Raw genomic sequence first — 20,230 nt, forward strand, 5'->3', positions numbered from 1 at the left:
GGGCATGGTGGTAGGCACGGCATATCACAAAAAGGTGCATAACTTTCTTGTGGGTTGTTGTCAGACATGGCGGAGGTCTGTGTTGTACTGAGCACATTTTGTAGTTGAATATATTTTAATAAACATTTTAGGGTTTTGTTAGATTAATCTTTGTTGAAGGCACTGGAGCAGTCCAGGGTGTTCGGGAAAAAGAGTTCCCCGCGCTGTCCGAGCACCTATAGGCTCTGGGAGGGACCATGGGATAGGATAGAGGGGTGTTGTGTAATTTGGATAAAATATGTCGAATTGTATATGTTGTACTATTTACTTGTTTGAGAATATAATCTGTTGTATGGTATGTGTTAGATAGATAGTTAGGTTGGTAAATTAGCTTGGAAACGTGCTGTACTATTAAAACTGCTTTTGATAAGTACACCCCTGTTATTGGTAGAATCCAGGTAGATGTGGCAGAGTATAAAAAGCTACCAGTTGACATCCGATTCTGCTGTTGGTAGGACCCTGGAGTGCTGCTTTTTGGGCTGGTTGTGGTGCCAGTAATTTTGTTTTTGTTGCTGTCTTTTTGTATGTCTCTTTTTGTGGGTGGATAAAACACCTTATTATTGGTTGCACCTTACCACCACCTCCTGCCTCCTTTGTTGTGAATCCAGCCACTATTGGGTCATTCTAACATACATAAAAGATGTCTAAAGATTAAAGGTTTTTTTCTTTTCCTGTTGGAATTTCATTGTTTTAGCTTTTTCTCCCATAGGCTGTAAGGTTTGTTTTCTGAAGTACACTCGACCTGTATTTTGAGAGAGTGTAAGTGAAGACAGTTCCAAAATGGGATAAAATTGGGTCTCATGTGGCTCAAAAAAGGATTCCTATGAGATTCATATGAAAATCATAAAACATTAATAAAATCTGGAGTAAAATTACCCTTCCTCTGCAGAGGAAGATCAGCAGCGATTTTCGCAGATGTCTGGGTCTCCCATGCAGCCTGTGCAGTATATCTCTCTACAGGAGGAGGAACAAACTGCAGCTTCCTATCAGCAGCCTGAACGAAGAGTTTATGGTTTCCCATACAAGAGAGGGGATGCAATACAGGGACTCCAGGGACCCCAAAGAATTTGTGGGGGGCATCGAGGTTCGGATGGGCAGGAAGTAGAGGGCCAAGGACGCAGTGGAGATGGCCGAATCTCAGCTGAGGCACAGTGTTCTGGTGGGGACGGTGAGTGATGCTCCTCTTTGCCCCAGAAGAGGAAGGCTGGAACATATCTTCAGCACCTGCCCAAAAGCCCTGGGAGAAGGCCACTACCACTGGCAACACAAACAGGTGTTAAAGGCAGTGGCAGAAAACATCTCTGTCCATCCAGGAAACACATTGCTTTTATTAGAACTGGAGAGCAGCACCAGCCACAGTCCAGAACATCGACAGGTCACAGTTCCCTGACAGCATAACATCATCATCACTGAGGCCTGACGTGGTCATGCTGTCATTAGCTTCAAAGGTTCTTCAAAGGTGGTCATGTTGGAACTGACTGTGCCCTGGGAAGACCGGATGAAGGAGGCACATGAGAGAAAGAGGGCCAAACACCAGGAGCTGGTGGAACAGTGGTGGAGGCAGGGGTGGAGTCCTTGCTGTGTGCCCATAGAGGTGGGGTGTAGAAGCTTCGCTGGCCGTTTTCTCTGCAGAGCCTACTGCTGGGCATTACAGGGGCAGCAAAGAGAAGAGCCATCAGGACCACCATGGAGGCAGCCGAAAGCGCCTCCAGATGGCTGTGGATCAGGAGGGGTGATCCCTAGGCCTAGGCTAATGCTGCTGGGACACAAGTTGGGGCTTCATCAACCCCGGCTGGGTCATCTGGGCAAGGGTGTCTGATGTTGTAAAAGTGAAATAACATAAAAAATATCATATGACAGTTATTACATATTTTAATACATTACTGAATTAAAAAAAAACATTTTTTAACAACCATGGTGCAGATGTTGCACTACCGTCCAATCACAAGGCCACAATTTGCTGGACTGCTAAGCTACTTATGGCTAGCATTTTTTTTCATTGCAGCTTCAAAACCCAGAATCAACCTCAACAAATTAATAAATGCATAATAGAAGAATCCCTGAAAGCAATAACAGTCATTATTAGCGTTCAATGTTGTTAAAGGCATTAACATAATTTTACACTTCCATTTATTTTAATGTTAGACTGAAAGATGGCAGGATCCGGAATCTTTTATTTGACTTAATATTTCCATGCTTAAGAGACAATTTGAGGTAATGATAGATTATATTTCCCTCCATTTTGAGTCAAGAGTTACAATTTATAAAGCAAGGGAACAAGATATTGGTTTATTTGAGAGCAATTATAATCACATATTAAGTAAACTAATCATGTTTGAAACAATGCATTTTGAAAAAAATAAAACAATGTTCACTTAAACTTCAATTCTGAGAAACAATTGTAGAAAACAAAATAAATGTTTAGCTTGGAATAATGAGATTAAAATACCAAATAAAACAAAGTTGCAAAAGAAAGATATTTCAACCTGTCAATAATCAACAACAGACTCTCAGATAAAAACAAGAACTTGTTTTTTCTGGTTAAATATCTCATTAATTACATTTTCCAAATAAAATGTCTTCTTGTACATGTGTGATTTTAAAACCATGTTCAGTTACCCTAGAATACATTCTATTTACAGTGATTGATGAATCATTTTGTTTTTGTTTACAGCTAAATGAGCAGAAAACCTATATGAAAATACAAACATTAATTTTCTCACTGTAAGATGTAGGTGTGTGTGTGTGTGTGTGTGTGTGTATGCATGTGTGTGTGTGTGTTTTGTGTTTTGTTGACTGCTACTCTCCTGACAGGAGAGTAGCAGTCAACTATTGTGAACTATCATTTCAGCAGCTGTCTTTGGTCACCAGTGTGAGTGTTTCTCCACACAGGAGGCAACTCTACGCCTCTATCTGACACAGAGACACTGAGGAACCAAACCACCTTAACCCAAACCCAAACCTAAATCTAAACCCAAACACAGGGTAGAGTGGTTCAGTAAATGTCGAGTGGAAGGTGTGGATGTGGACCAGTGTGTCAGAGGAAACTCTGTAGAAGGACAGAGTGCCAGCAGACCAGTCCAGATAAACTCCTACTCTGTCAGAGTCAGAGGAGGGAGGGATACATATGTCTGTTCTTCTGTTATTGTGAAAGGCAGAGTAACTCTCACCAGAGCAGAACAGACTCCAGGACTTGTCAGTCCCTCCAAGAGAACAGTCATCACCCTCTCCTCTCCTTCTGATTCCTCTATATGTCACTCCTATATCAACCCATCCTTCCCTCTCTACCTCCCAGTAACAGCGCCCAGTCAGACCATTTCTACACAGCACCTGTTCCCAGTGGTCACATCTCTCTGGGTGATCAGGATATGGCTGCTCCTCTTTCACCACTGTCACCTTTCTGTTGCCCTCAGACAGAGAGAGGTTCCTGTTTGCTGTGTTTAGGTCCAGTGTGAGTTCACAGGCATCTGAAGGGGAGAACAAGACACAATACAGCAACAGGTTTTGATCTAATTAACCTGTTGTGTTCATTATTTGTTGATTTAACAGTTTAACTTTAAATTTCTTAAGTTTCACGATAGTACACTATATCAACCATTATCTTCATTCACAGAAGGATTTTAATGAATAGATGTCACAAACCGCCGTGTAGAAGCTTTTCATGTAAATTGTTATGTGCTGCTTTGTTTACATTAAATAAAGTAAATACTAGGGCTGTGAAAATTAAATGAACACAGTAAAAATGTACAAAATTTACGCAGCATCTGTTTTTTTTCTCACAGCGCAGCAGAGGGCAGAGGGCGTCTTTGGCTGTGAGACGCAATGTTTCCCATATATAGGCGAAATAAAAAGTTGGTCACTGTATAGAAATTGATATAAATCGACTGGACCTAAATCGATCTCTAATGAGCCTGATCATGTCATGGTTGTCATTTGGCGATGCACAGACCAGTAGACCTGTTTTGCACTCAATCCAATAGAGCCTCCTGTTGTGAAAACGAAAGGGAAACTTAAAATTTCACAATTTGCTCCAAACTTGTATGTGTTAGTAACAGGATGTGTAAATAGTAACTTGATATCACGTCTTCTGCTGCCCTACAAATTTTACGGTAGTTAACAAATAACTGTGCGGCAATGTTTCAGTGCATCGCATTGAATTGAAGTGAATTGAATTGTACAGAATCTGTGTTTGTTTTTCCCCGGCTGCATCACAATGCATTTTCAAGTCAGGCAAGTAGTCAGTCAGTCGTCTGCACTTCGGCTAATAATGGAACAAGGATGGAGTTGTAGGCAGAAATATTCAGCTGGCACTTGAACATGTAGCTTTTGTTATTATTTCAGTTAGTGCATATAAATAAATATGCCTTTCAAAATTAATTTGGATTGTTTTGAAGGAAATAACTGATCTGTAGTTTACAGGGGACAGGGGGGAGGGAATTAAAAACATGTCATTAAACAATAATATTTGATTTAAAATATACTTCTTGATGTATATTTATATATATATAGAATATATGTAGAATCACTTGATTCTACATTAATTTCGTGATTTAGTGATTAATTTGGTCATTCTTCATTTAGATATCTATGATTACAAGCTTACTCGCGATTAATCACAGCAAGTGCAATTCATTTGTCTTTTTTTTAATTGAGTCACAGCCCTACTAAATACACACTTACACTTCCTTGGACCTGGTTTCAACCTCCGCATTCCACCATGGTCCAGACTGGGGGACAAACAAAGTCAGACTAGCATAATTATACTTGTTGGAAATGGAAACATGATCATTAATAACCTTCCCTGTAAATGATTTTCTATACAACCTCATTCACATCCACCATTAAACGCTTAACAATATGCCACAGCTTCACAGTATGACTGAGAAAATGGTTCCCAAATTCCTCTATAAGACATTGCCTTTGCCTGCCAGCAAGTCTCTCCATACCTGAGAGTGTCCAGTCTCCAGTGTGGATCCTCCAGTCCAGCAGAGAGCAGCTTCACTCCTGAGTCTTCTGGATGATTGTAGCTCAGGTCAAGCTCTCTCAGATGGGAAGGGTTGGAGCTCAGAGCTGAGGCCAGAGAAGCACAGCCTTCCTCTGTGACCAGACAGCCTGACAGCCTACACACACACACGAAAACAAAAACAACTACATGTTAAATTTTATTAGTACAATACTCTGAAATTAGGAGCATTTGTGACAATGCATTAGAATGTTAGCAAAAACTGCAACTGTCTCAAGTACAAACAGCTGATGATGAACACTGGATGATTGGCTTTGCGTTTTCATTTGGTCCAGTTTGAGAGTTTTCCACTCAATTTGTGACATAAGTCCATTCTGGTATTTTAGGTCTCAACAAGGTAGTAAGGAAATGATGAAATGTAATCATGGAAAGTAATTGACAGCGGCTAGAAAGTAGTGACACAGGTTAATATCACAGCTGTTTGAAAAACAGAAAATCTGACACAGGTTAGGCGTTAATTTGCTGATGGTAACCTTGATGTAACCAGGATATAAATAGGTATCTGTTGAACAGGTTGAGGAATACTGACCTGAGAGTGTCCAGTGTACAGTGTGGACTCTCCAGTCCAGCACAGAGAAGCTTCACTCCTGAATCCTGCAGGTCGTTGTTACTCAGGTCCAGCTCTCTCGGACTGGAGGACTTGGAGCTGAGAATTGAGGCCAGAGCTTCACAGCTTCTCTCTGACAGCTGACAGTCACTCAGCCTGAAGAAGTATTAATGATAAAGACAATAACTTTGAAAATATTTATTTTTTCTCTCCTGTAGAAAAGACCTCATTTCATATACAATATTTAATCTGTCCAGTTATCTATGCACTTACAGAGATTTATTGGAGGCTTTGACCACTGGCAGCAGCCTCAGAAGACCCTCCTCTGAAGCAGAGTATTTCTTCAGGTCAAACACGTCCAGCTCTTTTTCTGATGACAGCAACATGAAGACCAGAGCCGACCACTGAGCAGGGGAGAGTTTGTCTGTGGAGAGACTTCCTGATCTCAGGTACTGTTGGATCTCCTCCACTAGAGAATGGTCATTCAGCTCATTCAGACAGTGGAACAGATTGATGCTTCTCTCTGGAGAGGGATTCTTTCTGATCTTTTCCTTGATGTACTGGACTGTTTCCTGATTGGTTTGTGAGCTATTTCCTGCTTGTTTCAGCAGGCCTCGTAGGAGAGTCTGATTGGTCTCCAGTGAAAGGCCCAGGAGGAAGCGGAGGAACAAGTCCAGGTGTCCATTTGGACTCTGTAAGGCCTTGTCCATAGCACTCTGGTAGAGGTGTTTTACCTTCGATTTTTTTTTTAATAGCATGGACCGTGGGGTGGATGACTGTTTTTCACTCAGTAGATTGACGTCAGTGCTGATGAATGTCAGAAACACATAAACAGCAGCCAGAAACTCCTGAATGCTCAGATGGACAAAGCAGAACACCTTGTCCTGGTTCAGCCCACGCTCCTCTTTAAAGATCTGTGTGAACACTCCTGAGTACACTGAGGCTGCTCTGATATCAATGCCACACTCTGTCAGGTCGGCTTCATAGAAGATCAGGTTGCCTTTCTCCAGCTGCTCAAAAGCCAGTTTTCCCAAAGATTTAATGATCTTCCTGGTCTCTGTATTCCAGAGTGGATCTGTCTCAGCTCTCTCATGAAACTTGACATTCCCCAGTTTGGACTGAACAACCAGGAAGTGGATGTACATCTCAGTCAGGGTCTTGGGCAGGTCTCCTCTCTCATCTGTTCTCAACACATGCTCCAGAACTGTAGCAGTGATCCAACAGAAGACTGGGATGTGGCACATGATGTGGAGGCTTCGTGAAGTCTTCATGTGGGAGAGGATTCTGCTGGTCAGCTCCTCATCTCTGAATCTCTTCCTGAAGTACTCCTCCTTCTGTGGGTCAGTGAACCCTCTCACCTCTGTCACCATGTCAACACACTCAGGAGGGATCTGATTGGCTGCTGCAGGTCGTGTGGTTATCCAGAGGCGAGCAGAGGGAAGCAGTTTCCCCTTGATGAGGTTTGTCAGCAGCACGTCCACTGAGTTTGACACTGTAACATCAGTCAAGATCTCGTTGTTCTGGAAGTCTAGAGGAAGTCGACACTCATCCAGACCGTCAAAGATGAACACAACCTGGAACTTGTCAAACCTGCAGATTCCTGCTTCTTTGGTCTCAGTAAAGAAGTGATGAAGAAGTTCCACCAAACTGTATTTTTTGCCTTTCAGCAAATTCAGCTCTCGGAAAGTGAATGGAAATGTGAACTGAATATTGTGGTTGGCTTTGTCTTCAGCCCAGTCCAGAGTGAACTTCTGTGCCAACACTGTTTTCCCAATGCCAGCCACTCCCTTTGTCATCACTGTTCTGACTGTTTTATCTCTTCCAGGTAAGGGTTTAAAGATGTCATCACATTTGATTGTTGTTTCTGGTCTCGCTGGTTTCCTGGATGCTATTTCAATCTGTCTGACCTCATGTTCATCATTGACCTCTCCACTCTCTCCCTCTGTGATGTAGAGCTCTGTGTAGATCTGATTCAGAAGTGTTGGGTTTCCTGCTTTGGCAATCCCCTCAAACAAACACTGAAACTTCTCCTTCAGACTAGATTTGAGTTTACGTTGGCAGATGGGAGCAAGAGTTTCTGAATGAACAAACAACAAATAACATCAGTAAGTGGATATTTATGTAAGCATGTGAAATCTTAAAATTTCATGGTAAATGTCTACATTTCCCAACTCTATCGCATCTATTCAGCTCATAATTGACTCCTAAATCTGTGCAGACCAATTTGGGGAGGTAACTGTTGTGGTGGTGATTCATATTTACAAATAAATAATTCCATCAGATTATCCATGGTGATTCTGGAATTGAATTGATGTGGTTTGAGAAATGACTGACTTTACAGCAGTTTGGAAAATAAAATATCTTCCATTTCCCACCCTTTCCCCTCTCCATCATGTTAAACACATGTTAAAAGCCTCTTACTGCTCTCCAGAGAGTCTGCCAGCTCCTCCTGCTTCATTCTCCTCAGGAAGTGCAGTGTGATCTTCAGAAGTGCCTCTCTGCTGCTCCTCCTCTGCTCTTGCTCCTCAATGTCCACCACCTCCTCATCCTCCCTCTGCCTCTCTAAGCATTCTGGGTAATCTGGAGTCAGAACCCTCTGGAACTTCTTCAGCTCGTTCTTCACAAAAGTGCCAATGTTCTCTTCAAGAAGCTGGAACAGAATAATATATGAATTACAATTTCATATAGGCCTAAAGTTTATGGGACACAGCAGCAAATGCATAGTTTATAGACAGAAATCCCCACGTGTAGCATGGAGACTATTATGACCAGAATGGTTGTTTTTTTCATTTCATTTGTAGTTGAAATAAAAATTGTTGTAGATTTACACACCATAAATATGGAGTCCAGGTCTGTTTGATTCTCCTGGGCAGACTGGCCACTGGGCACCTCTGACCTCTCCTGGTGAACTCTGTGGAGACAACATGATGTATTAAATCTCCAGATATCAACACACACACACACACACACACACACACACACACACACACACACATTAATGGCTACATCAGTTCTTTATCACATGACTGTTTACCGCTGCTCAGTAGTGTGACAGCAGTTGTATTATCTGGTTTAAATTCTTGCCTTTGCTCAGTAGAGTGTTGTTCATCTTTGAAGGTAAAAGGTGGATCCATAGACTGGTCACTCTTCATGGACACACAGCTGGGTACAGGGGACTCTGGCCTCTCCTCCTGGACTCTGCTAGAAACACAGGAACAACAAATCACAGGACCACCTTGGAAATTCAGTGTAGAGAAGAAAGCTTTTGGCCTGAAGGTCAACAGGCCAAACCACAAAAAAACGATTTTTTAGAGAAGGAACTGAAACTTCAGTGAAACACACACACACACACATGCACACAATCACACTGCTTTCATTATTTGATGTGATGTTTTGAAAGAGGAAACTAAATCAACAGAGTGCAAAAGGACAGAACAAATCTGTATCTCATGACTTGTTATATCCGGTCACAAGGGTTGGATAATAACAAACTCATCAGTTTTAAATTATTGCCTTTGCTCAGTAGACTGGTGTCCATCTTTGAAGGCAATAGGATGGGCCAAAGACTGGTCACTCTTCATGGACACACAGCTGGGTACAGGGGAATCTAGTCTTTCCAGCTGGATCCTGCTAGAAAGAAAGGATTGATAAAGCAAAGGTGGCGGTAGTAAAAATGTTAGAGGAGCAGGGTTTTGACCAGCAGGTTGCCACTTTGAAACCCAGTACTAGTTTGGAAAATCAGAGTGAATGTGTAGGCCTACATCATTTCCCCACCCTGTGCAGCTACCACCAATGTGCAAGGAACCTCCAAATTGTTTTGATAGACCAACATGAATATGTGTAACTATATGAATGTGAAGCAGGTTAATGCTGAAAAGGTATTGTGACGACCCTCCCGCTCTGCTGGCTGGTGCTCTGTGTATCTCTTGTATGTCCTGCATGAGCCGGGTTGTAAGAGGATGCTATAAATAAAACTTCTTGAATAAAAAAACATAATATCATGTAATGCTAATAACAACTTACCTCTTGTCAAATAAAAGCTGTTCTTTAAAATGAATATCAAAATTCTTGGACCGGTCGCTCTTCATGGACACACAACTGGGTACAGGGGAGTCTGGTCTCTCCTGCTGGGCTGGGCTTCAACACAACAGAGACAGACCTTTTACTCTGTATAATGATGCTGTAATGATTTTCACTGCTGAGCTCTGAGATGGAGAACAGTCATGGACAGTTAGAGATCCTCATCTTACCTCTCAGCTTTGGTCTGGCTGTCATGTTCCCCAGACAGAGTGGTTTTAGAGGGAGGGACCCCCTCTTCTCTCTCCTCAGACAGACTCATAGTAGAGCGAACACCTTTACAGAAACACACCCAACATGCTGTGTTAGTTGGACTGATTCATTACAAGAAGATTTCCATTACAGGATGTACAAACCTCAAACCTGTAGGCTGTGCAGGCATCTCAGTGTTCAAAAAGCAACACAATAAATTACTTTTAATAGCCTGCTACTTCTACTTTTATAAGATGACGTTTACATTAACACTCACTAACACTAATATGTATGAAAACTAATACAAGAGTGTTGAATTATGTTTTGAACCGAAACAGCGGGTTTTCACACAGACACGCTTTTTTTAACGGCCGAATAGGAGATTTCCGGTTTTAATAGTCTAATAAGATGACTGTAACATAAAAGATATGCTGGAATACAATAACTGAGTCATTAAAGTACTAGAATAAACTGTAACCGGTCATTTAAAATGTTGGATACAATACCTTTTGGTGTTTAATATAATCTCGCCACGCCGATAATTAAAGTGAAAGTAGACAGCAGCTTTAACAAGGAAATTAACCAGAGAGACAGCGATAGCGACAGAGAGAGAGAGAGAGAGAGAGAGAGAGAGAGAGAGAGAGAGAGAGAGAGAGCGCAAAAAGGGAAGACAAGAACCATCTCAGCATATGAAACTGTATTTTCCAACAGAAATTATAGGTCCCATTATCCCAAATGTGACCTTTACAAGGTAATTAGCTGTTGTCCAGAAAACCCTGTGCATCACTGTCACCACACTGGCCTTGTTGAAAAGGCAATTTTTTGTGTTGTTTACTCTGAAATTTTTTGTTTGAGCTTTTGATCCAGGGGACTGACAGTCAATTACAGCTGAGTCGTACGTGCATGTTAAGATTGTTAGAAGTTTATTTTCTGGAGTAAAAACTGACTAATTTATGTTAAGAAAGTTCCAAAGTATGATCATAATTGGCAAAATTGGGTTTAAAAAAGTGTTTCATACCGACTTCTTATGAAAATCATTTAGCACTTACAAACTGGAGTGGGGTGAGTGGAGCTGTTGCCTCACAGCAAAAATGTCCCAGTTTCAATTCCTGGTTCTGTTTGTGTGGAGTGTCACTACCCGATCTGAGTCACTACCCATCTCTCATGCCACTTTTTCTCATGCCACTTTAAAACGACAGTCTTAGCCATCATCTTACCCTAACCTCAACCATACGGGCTTCTTGCCTAAACCCAACCGGTGCATGCGCGACTCAGATCGGGTAGTTACATGGAGTTTGCATTTTCTCCCCGTGATCGCCTGGGTTTTCCTCCGGCTACTCTGGTTTCCTCCCACAGTCCAAAGACATTCAGATGGATTTGAGACACCCTCATAGGTATGAATAATGTACTGTTGTGTTTAATTAATTTCTGCCCTCTATTGGCCATAGTAGAAAATACACATTATAAGATAAAGATAAGATAAGATAACGCTTTATTAATCCCCTTGGGGAAATTCAAGAGGATTATTATTATTATTCGACTGCAACAGTGTAAATAGGGCTAAAAAAAAGACATATTTCTATTTATTTGAACATCTCCACTGTTGAGTAGCTATCTAGGCTATAGGAGAACATGAAGGGTCAAACACATACTGGACACTCTGGGGACCAATACCATTCGCTGTTAGGCTGAAACTAAAAATTGTAGGCTACCCAAGGCAAAGTAAGGTAACATATGACTTCATTCTGTGTTGTGGATCATACATTTCATGGTGATATGAAGGAGTGTTTCCTGAACAGTGGGAATGTTCTATCAAAGTGACGCATCATAATACACTGGTTGTAAAAAACACAAAATCTTCTTTAAAAGAAAGCAGAAATCCTTATGGAATAGCCCTGGGTACTGGGTACTATTTCACTGTTTTGGCCTAGATGAAAATAGGTATTGCTATTTATTGCACTGTACGTAGGTAAATGGTAGGTAAATGTTAGGTAAATGTTAGGTAAATGTTAGGTAAATGTTAGGTAAATGTTAAGTGTCTCTTTGCAGTCCATACCAAGGGAAGTTTTCCATTTTCAGTGCATTAACCTCTGTACGTTCAGCCAATCCATGTTCACTGACTACAAAGTTAGCTGTTTTGATCATTTTCTAGCAACTGCTCACATTATACGATTAATGGTTTTCATCAAAATCACCACTAACTGCATGTGTTTGACACATAAAGCAGACTAAAACATAAATAAAAATTAAAAAAAAAGATAAGATTGGGGATATTAGTGAGAATACTATTAAATCTCTGTTTACTGTTGGTAATATTCACCGTTTTCAGCTGATTAATGGATTTTCATATCAGGATATTAAACTGCCCTCACCGGAATCTATTATAGTAGGTTACAGTAGTCTACAATAGTATCTACTACAGACTACAAACTTTCAACCACATACTAGTCTAATGACAAAACAAACATTTCAGCATACCGTTCCTTTACTTTGAGTAGAAACAAAATGTAGAGCATCAAAATAAATCGACAGTAAACCAGCCAACCTCCACACATGCTGTAGCAAGTATGAGCCACAAGAGGGCGACGTCACTACAGAAAATATTAGCAGAGTCCCTTCACCTTCACACTGAACAATGTATTGTTGTGTTAAATGAAATGCTGCCATCTAGTGGTCATCTGCAAAACACAAATTACATTTCTACTGGGATAATTGGGGCCCAATTATAAGACCAAAGAACAATATTGGTTTATTTTAGAGCAGTCATAATTACATATTTACATCAACAAATTAGATTTAAAATTGCACTTGTTTAAAAAGACAAATACAACACAATATTACTCAGTAGATGAAAATGAAAGTTCTCCACTTGTTTTGAAATTATTATTTGAAAGTATGGAGAGCCGGGGGGTGAAATTATGTTTTTTTTTTTTTTTTTACTTGTGGGAACTGGTGTTGGTCATGGCCACAACTTAATAACACGTGGAAAAGAGATTTGTGTGTTGTGGGAACGACTTAGTAAGGTATGGGAACGAATTTTGTCTGGCCACAACATGGAGAGCCCATGATGTTGTTTCACTGTTGACCATTTGGGATAGTCTACCTGTAGTATGTGGCATCAGAGGCTGCATACACAGTGCCTGCAAACATAGAGATTTTTATGGGGCACCTGATGCCACATACTCATGGTGGCCTTACGTACACAAGGGCCCGCTTCAAAATCAAATGGGGGTCCATGCCTTACCCAAACCAATCCCTTGCCCTCCAACCATCATGCAAACAGCACAACAAACACCAGCTTATCAATAATGGTAATGTCCAGATTCAAATATCAAATCGGCATGCAAGCCTTTGCCTTCAATAATCATTACTATTATTCGGCTACATAAGAAGTAGCCGCTGCAAATTCAAGTCAACAATATAGTGTTGTGAATCCTCTCAGCACCATGGAGGACTGGAGAGCAACAGACTGAGAGGGGGAGAAGAAGTAGAAGAGGGAGAGGGGATTGGCAATCAGTGGTAAAATAATAGGTGTTTAATTCAATTATGATAATGGTAATCTTTATTTCTGATAGAAAATATGTTGGTAAAACTTGCCATTTTACTAATACAAATTTTGTCTGGTTAAATATCTCATTCATTCATTTTCCAAATAACTTCTCTAAGTACTTAAATTTGTATAGTGTTAAAACCATGTTCAGTTACACTACAAATAGAATACATTCTATTTACAAAGATTGATTAATCATGTTCAAAGTGAAATGAGTAGAACATCTATCTGAAAATATGAACATTAATAAAGATGTTGGTTTGTGTACATATATACAGTATGTGTGTGTGTGTGTGTGAGAGCCTTTGCAGAGTGAACTATCATTTCAGCAGCTGTTTTTTGGCAGGAGTGGGAGTTTTTCTTCACACAGGAGGCGACTCTCCCTCATCGATCTGACACAGAGACACTGAGGAACCGATCCCACACCCAAACAGAGACCTAAATCTAAACCTTAACCCAGGGTAGAGGGGTTCAGTGAATGTGGAGTGGAAGGTGTGGATGTGGATCAGTGTGTCAGAGGAGACTCTGTAGAAGGACAGAGTGCCAGCAGACCAGTCCAGATACACTCCTACTCTGTCAGAGTCAGAGGAGGAGATACGTATGTCTGTTTTTCTCTCATTGTGACAGGCAGAGTAACTATTCTCAGAGCAGTACAGACTCCAGGACTTGTCATCCCATCCAAGCTTGCCGTCATCATCCCTTCCTCTCCTTCTAATTCCTCTGTATGTCACTCCTACAAAAACCTCTCCTTTCCTCTCAACCTCCCAGTAACAGCGCCCAGTCAGACCATTTCTACACAGCAACTGCAACCAATAGTCAAATCTCTCTGGGTGATCAGGATATGGCTGCTCCTCTTTCAATGCTGTCACCTTTCTGTTGTCCTCAGACAGAGAGAGGTTTCTGTGTGCTGTGTTTGGGTCCAGTGTGAGTTCACAGGCATCTGAAGGGGAGAACAAGATACAATACAGCAGCATTTTTTGAGCTAATATTAACTATTCTAGTCATTATTTGTTGATTTGCATTCAGTCGCATACAGTTTTTATTATTATTTATATGCCTCTGGTGCCATTGAGGGGTTATCAGTAATGAGGTTTTAGTCAATCATGTGTTTAATGACATTAAAAGTTCAACTTACATCGGAAGGGCGCTGGTTTCAACCGACACTTTCCACCATGGTCAACACTGTGGAAGAGGTAGAAAAATAAAATACTGAGACAGTAAGACAAATGGACAAAATGCTGAACGAACACACACACACACACACACAAACAGTGCATATTGTCCTTGTACAATAATATAACCTACCTGAGTCTCTCCAGTCTCCAGTGTGGATCCTCCAGTCCAGCAGAGAGCAGCTTCACTCCTGAGTCTCCTGGATGATTGTAGCTCAGGTCCAGCTCTCTCAGATGGGAGGGGTTGGAGCTCAGAGCTGAGGCCAGAGAAGTACAGCCTTCCTCTGTGAGCAGACAACCTGACAACCTACACACACACACACACACACACACACACACACACACACACACACACACACACACACACACGCACACACCATCAGTAATTTGCTGCATATTGTTGTTTTCACCCATTCTTTAGTCTGCTATTGTACAGGGGGGGTTTCTGAAAAGATCTAGCTCTCAAAGTAAAAGTTTAACACAAGCAACACATTTATTTGTATTAATTTGTATACTACTCTGAAATGGTTGTGATAATGCAGTCACATGCTAACAAAACACTGTAAACTGTTTCAAATAAAAACAGTTGACCCCATGATCTGCTTTCTGTTTTCATTTGATCACATGTGACTGAATTTTACTACTTTCTGGTATTTTAGGCCTTAACAACAGAGCTAGTATGGACAGGAAATAATTCCGTTTTTCTCTAATGTTAGCTTGTATGTAAACATTTCAATGGTCATGTGTTGAACAGGTTGAGGAATACTGACCTGAGATAAAAAGTAATTTACATTGGCTAGAGATTTTGGTGCAAAATGTTAATACCACAACTTGTTAAAAATGTTGTAAGCAGTAAAATCATAGAGAAACTGGGCATCGTCAATGATGGTAACCTATATGTAAACTAGGATGTAAATGGTCATGTGTTGAACAGATTGAGGAACACTGACCTGAGAGTTTCCAGTCTACAGTGTGGACTCTCCAGTCCACCAGAGAGCAGCTTCACTCCTGAATCCTGCAGGTCGTTGTTACTCAGGTCCAGCTCTCTCAGACTAGAGGACTGGGAGCTGAGAACTGAGGCCAGAGCTTCACAGCTTCTCTCTGACAGCTGACAGCCACTCAGCCTGAAGAGGCATTAATGACAAATATGATAACTTTGAAATATTTTTTTTTCTCTCCTGTACAAATGATCTAATTTCACATACATTATTTAATCAGCCCAGTTATATATACACTTACAAAGCTTTATTGGAGGCTTTGACGACTGGCAGCAGCCTCAGAAGAGCCTCCTCTGAAGCAGAGTATTTCTTCAGGTCAAACACGTCCAGCTCTTTTTCTGAAGACAGTAACATGAAGACCAGAGCCGACCACTGAGCAGGGGAGAGTTTGTCTGTGGAGAGACTTCCTGATCTCAGGTACTGTTGGATCTCCTCCACTAGAGAACGGTCATTCAGCTCATTCAGACAGTGGAACAGATTGAGGCTTCTCTCTGCAGAAGGATTCTCCCCGATCTTGTCCTTGATGTGCTGGACTGTTTCCAGATTGGTTTGTGAGCTACTTCCTGTCTGTGTCAGCAGGCCTTGTAGGAGAGTCTGATTGGTCTCCAGTGAAAGGCCCAGGAGGAAGCGGAGGAACAAGTCCAGGTGTCCATTTGGACTCTGTAAGGCCTTGTCCACAGCACTCTGGTAGAGGTGATTTAATTTAGATTTGTTTCTTAAGAGCTTGGGTGGTGGGGAGGCTAACTGTTTTTCTCTCAGTAGATTGACGTCAGTGCTGATGAATGTCAGAAAGACATAAACAGCAGCCAGAAACTCCTGAATGCTCAGATGGACAAAGCAGAACACCTTGTCCTGGTTCAGCCCACGCTCCTCTTTAAAGATCTGTGTGAACACTCCTGAGTACACTGAGGCTCCTCTGATATCAATGCCACACTCTGTCAGGTCGGCTTCATAGAAGATCAGGTTGCCTTTCTCCAGCTGCTCAAAAGCCAGTTTTCCCAGAGAGAGAATCATCTTCCTGGTCTCTGCAGTCCAGAGTGGATCTGTCTCAGCTCTCCCATGATATTTGACATTCCCCTGTTTGGACTGAACCACCAGGAAGTAGATGTACATCACAGTCAGGGTCTTGGGCATCTCTCCTCTCTCATCTGTTCTCAACACATTCTCCAGAACTGTAGCAGTGATCCAACAGAAGACTGGGATGTGGCACATGATGTGGAGGCTTCGTGAAGTCTTGATGTGGGAGAGGATTCTGCTGGCCAGCTCCTCATCTGTGAATCTCTTCCTGAAGTACTCCTTCTTCTGCGGGTCAGTGAACCCTCTCACCTCTGTCACCATGTCAACACACTCAGGAGGGATCTGATTGGCTGCTGCAGGTCGTGTGGTTATCCAGAGGCGAGCAGAGGGAAGCAGTTTCCCCTTGATGAGGTTTGTCAGCAGCACATCCACTGAGGTTGACTCTGTAACATCAGTCCAGATCTCGTTGTTCTGGAAGTCTAGAGGAAGTCGACACTCATCCAGACCGTCAAAGATGAACACAACCTGGAACTTGTCAAACCTGCAGATTCCTGCTTCTTTGGTGTCAATAAAGAATTGATGAAGAAGTTCCACCAAGCTGTACTTTTTCTCTTTCAGCAAATTCAGCTCTCGGAAAGTGAATGGAAATGTGAACTGTATATCCTGGTTGGCTTTCTCTTCAGCCCAGTCCAGAGTGAACTTCTGTGTTAAGACTGTTTTCCCAATGCCAGCCACTCCCTTTGTCATCACTGTTCTGACTGCTTTATCTCTTCCAGGTAAGGGTTTAAAGATGTCTTCACATTTGATTGTTGTTTCTGGTGTCACTGGTTTCCTGGATGCTGTTTCAATCTGTCTGACCTCATGTTCATCATTGACCTCTCCACTCCCTCCCTCTGTGATGTGGAGCTCTGTGTAGATCTGATTCAGAAGCGTTGGGTTTCCTGCTTTGGCAATCCCCTCAAACAAACACTGAAACTTCTCCTTCAGACTAGACTGGACTTTACGCTGGCACAGTGTAGCAGGAGTTTCTGAATGAACAAACAACAAATAACATCAATAAATCGATCTTACAGTGTAAGAAGTAGAAGAAACGTTAACATGTCCCCACTCCAGTGTATCTATTCAGCTAATCACTGATGGGTGGACAAACAAGTCCTGTCTCTGTGCAGCCCAATGTGAAAGGCAACTGTTGTGGTGGTGATTTATTTTTTCATTTTACACAGCACTGTGTTCAGCATTTTACACCCACATTAACCAGTCAATAGTTTTACCAGATTGTTCATGGGGATTGTGCTCATTTACCATTTGATATGGGGCTGTATAGACCACCCATGACAAATCAACATTTATATCAGTGTGGAAATATAACAATTTCCCTCATGTAAAACCTGTTAAAAGACTCTTATTGTTCTGCAGAGAGTCAGCCAGCTCCTCTTGCTTCATTCCCCTCAGGAAGTGCAGTGAGATCTTCAGAAGTGCCTCTCTGCTGCTCCTCCTCTGCTCTTCCTCCTCACTGTCCATCATCTCCTCATCCTCCCTCTGCTTCTCTAAGCATTCTGGGTAATCTGGACTCAGAACCTTTTGGAACCTCATCAGCTCGTTCTTCACAAAAGTGATGATGTTCTCCTCAAGAAGCTGGAACAGAATAATATGTAAATTAATCTTTCATACTAATGCTGTGGATCGCAACATTAGATCCATCCATCCGTCATATACTGAAAGCCCACTAGTCTAAAGAGTGTAACATGGAGACTATTATGGCCAGAATGGTTGTTTTTCATTTCATTTGTAGCTGAAGTAAAATGTGTTGTTGTACATTTACAAACCGTAAATATGGAGTCCAGGTCTGTTTGATGCTCCTGGGCAGACTGACCACTGGGAACCTCTGACCTCTCCTGGTGAACTCTGTGGAGAAAACATGATGTATTAAATCTCCAGATATCAACACACACACACACACACACACACACACACACACACACACACACACACACACACACACACACACAGATCAATTCTATATATCATGACTGAGAGTCTAATATCAACCCATCTGTTTTTATCATCATTTTAAAATTCATACCTTTGATCGATAGAGTGATGTCCATCTTTGAATAGAATAAATTGCCCCATAGACTGGTCACTCTTCATGGACACACAGCTGGGTTCAGGGGAGTCTGGTCTCTCCTGCTGGATCCTAGTAGAAACACGGGATGGACAAAACAGGGGTGATGGCAGTAAAATGTTTAAGCAGGCTTTTGACCACCAGGCTGAAAGCTTGGAATGTGGGGAGAGTAAATGAGTAACACTCTTCTCTCCCTCCACAACTACCACCAAAGTGTCCTTATACAAAGAAACTTAAGTCTCCATAGCCAAACTTCTCTGGATAAAAATATTTAAAACATGAACACAGTAACATTTAAATGGTAATAACAGCTTACGTCTTTTCAGAAGAATGGGGTTCATCTTTAAAATCAATAAGGACAACGTCACTCTTCATGGACTTACACCTGGGTTCAGGAGAGTCTGGTTTCTCCTGCTGAGACCTGGTAGACAGGAGGAAGACCACCAGGGTGGCAAATTAACTTTATAGTCAACCAGCCACAGAAGCTGGTGGATAGCCAGAAACTACCAGGTAGGTATTAAAAGTTAAAATATTTGCACACCAAAGTTCAATAAAGTTTAAAGCTTAGTACCTCCCTCTGTCACGTGCTGTGGGATTGTGGCGTTTAAAACTTGGCCTCAAGCAGCTGTAAACCTAACTAACGACTAGAGAGCGCTCAGTAGCTACTTAGGAAACCATACTTCCAAAATACACACCAGCAACCCTAACTTCAACCACAGCGATTGGTTTTATTAAAATATAAGATAAGTGGAATTAAAGTTGATCAGATAACCGATTAAAACTATTTTGATTAGTAGAGTTTTTGACCTGAATAAACAGCCTATATAAAATAACTTAAGTATCAAAGTGCAAACCAGTGTCCAATGTCAGAGTCCAATCAATAGTCTATGGCAGAGAAATCATATAATCGGATATGGTTTTATTATGCGTCTATCAAATGTTAAAATTTAACCACAACAATGATTTAAAGAGCAGCCTTCCTGCTCCGATTAAAACAGCTTTAAAAACATTACAACAAATAAACATGTTCATGACTTTAACATTAACACCCAAACACTGTGTTCACAAACTGTTACAGAAAAGCGTTTTTATGTTTTGAACATAAACAGTGAGTTTCCTCACATACAACCCCCTAATCACAAATGAAGGTATATTCTGTATTCATGTCTTATTAAAGTGAAATCAATCAACAGTATGAATATGTTGAAAAATAATACACTATAAGCTGTAATATAAAGTGTTGGCTACAATACCTTTTCATGTTGGAAATAACCTGCTGCCACACCAAGCCAAGTGAAAGATTACTGGCTTGATACTGTTGCAGAGAGAGAGAGAGAGAGAGAGAGAGAGAGAGAGAGAGACAGGTTATGTTTTTAACCTTTTAAGCGGTTTTTCAGACAGACACGGTTTTACAAGCAGAGCGGAGATTTTTTCTTTGAATAATGTAGCCTAAATAAACTAACAGTTGGCGGTATGCCTATATGATACAA

The 20,230-nt window shown here is 41.3% G+C and overlaps 1 protein-coding gene across 1 annotated transcript in view; it reads right to left on the bottom strand.

Annotated features, from left to right (window-relative positions):
- Positions 1-20,230, bottom strand: part of LOC139641005 (NACHT, LRR and PYD domains-containing protein 3-like) — a 38,659-nt gene that overhangs the window by 18,264 nt on the left and 165 nt on the right. Inside the window, exons 2-9 of the mRNA XM_071515214.1 lie at positions 19,994-20,055; positions 19,057-19,161; positions 18,699-18,812; positions 18,442-18,520; positions 18,004-18,250; positions 15,840-17,643; positions 15,551-15,724; positions 5,592-5,765 (exon numbers count right to left, since the gene is read on the bottom strand). Coding sequence (XP_071371315.1) covers positions 5,592-5,765; positions 15,551-15,724; positions 15,840-17,643; positions 18,004-18,250; positions 18,442-18,520; positions 18,699-18,812; positions 19,057-19,161; positions 19,994-20,001 — 2,705 coding nt within the window. The 5' untranslated portion in view covers positions 20,002-20,055. The remainder of the gene's footprint in view (positions 1-5,591; positions 5,766-15,550; positions 15,725-15,839; positions 17,644-18,003; positions 18,251-18,441; positions 18,521-18,698; positions 18,813-19,056; positions 19,162-19,993; positions 20,056-20,230) is intronic.

Source organism: Centroberyx affinis, unplaced genomic scaffold (genome assembly GCF_046629955.1).
Source record: "Centroberyx affinis isolate AG114_WGS23_722 - 3 ecotype Tasmania unplaced genomic scaffold, CSIRO-AGI_Caff_v1 ptg000331l_1, whole genome shotgun sequence".
Classification (NCBI taxonomy): domain Eukaryota; kingdom Metazoa; phylum Chordata; class Actinopteri; order Beryciformes; family Berycidae; genus Centroberyx; species Centroberyx affinis.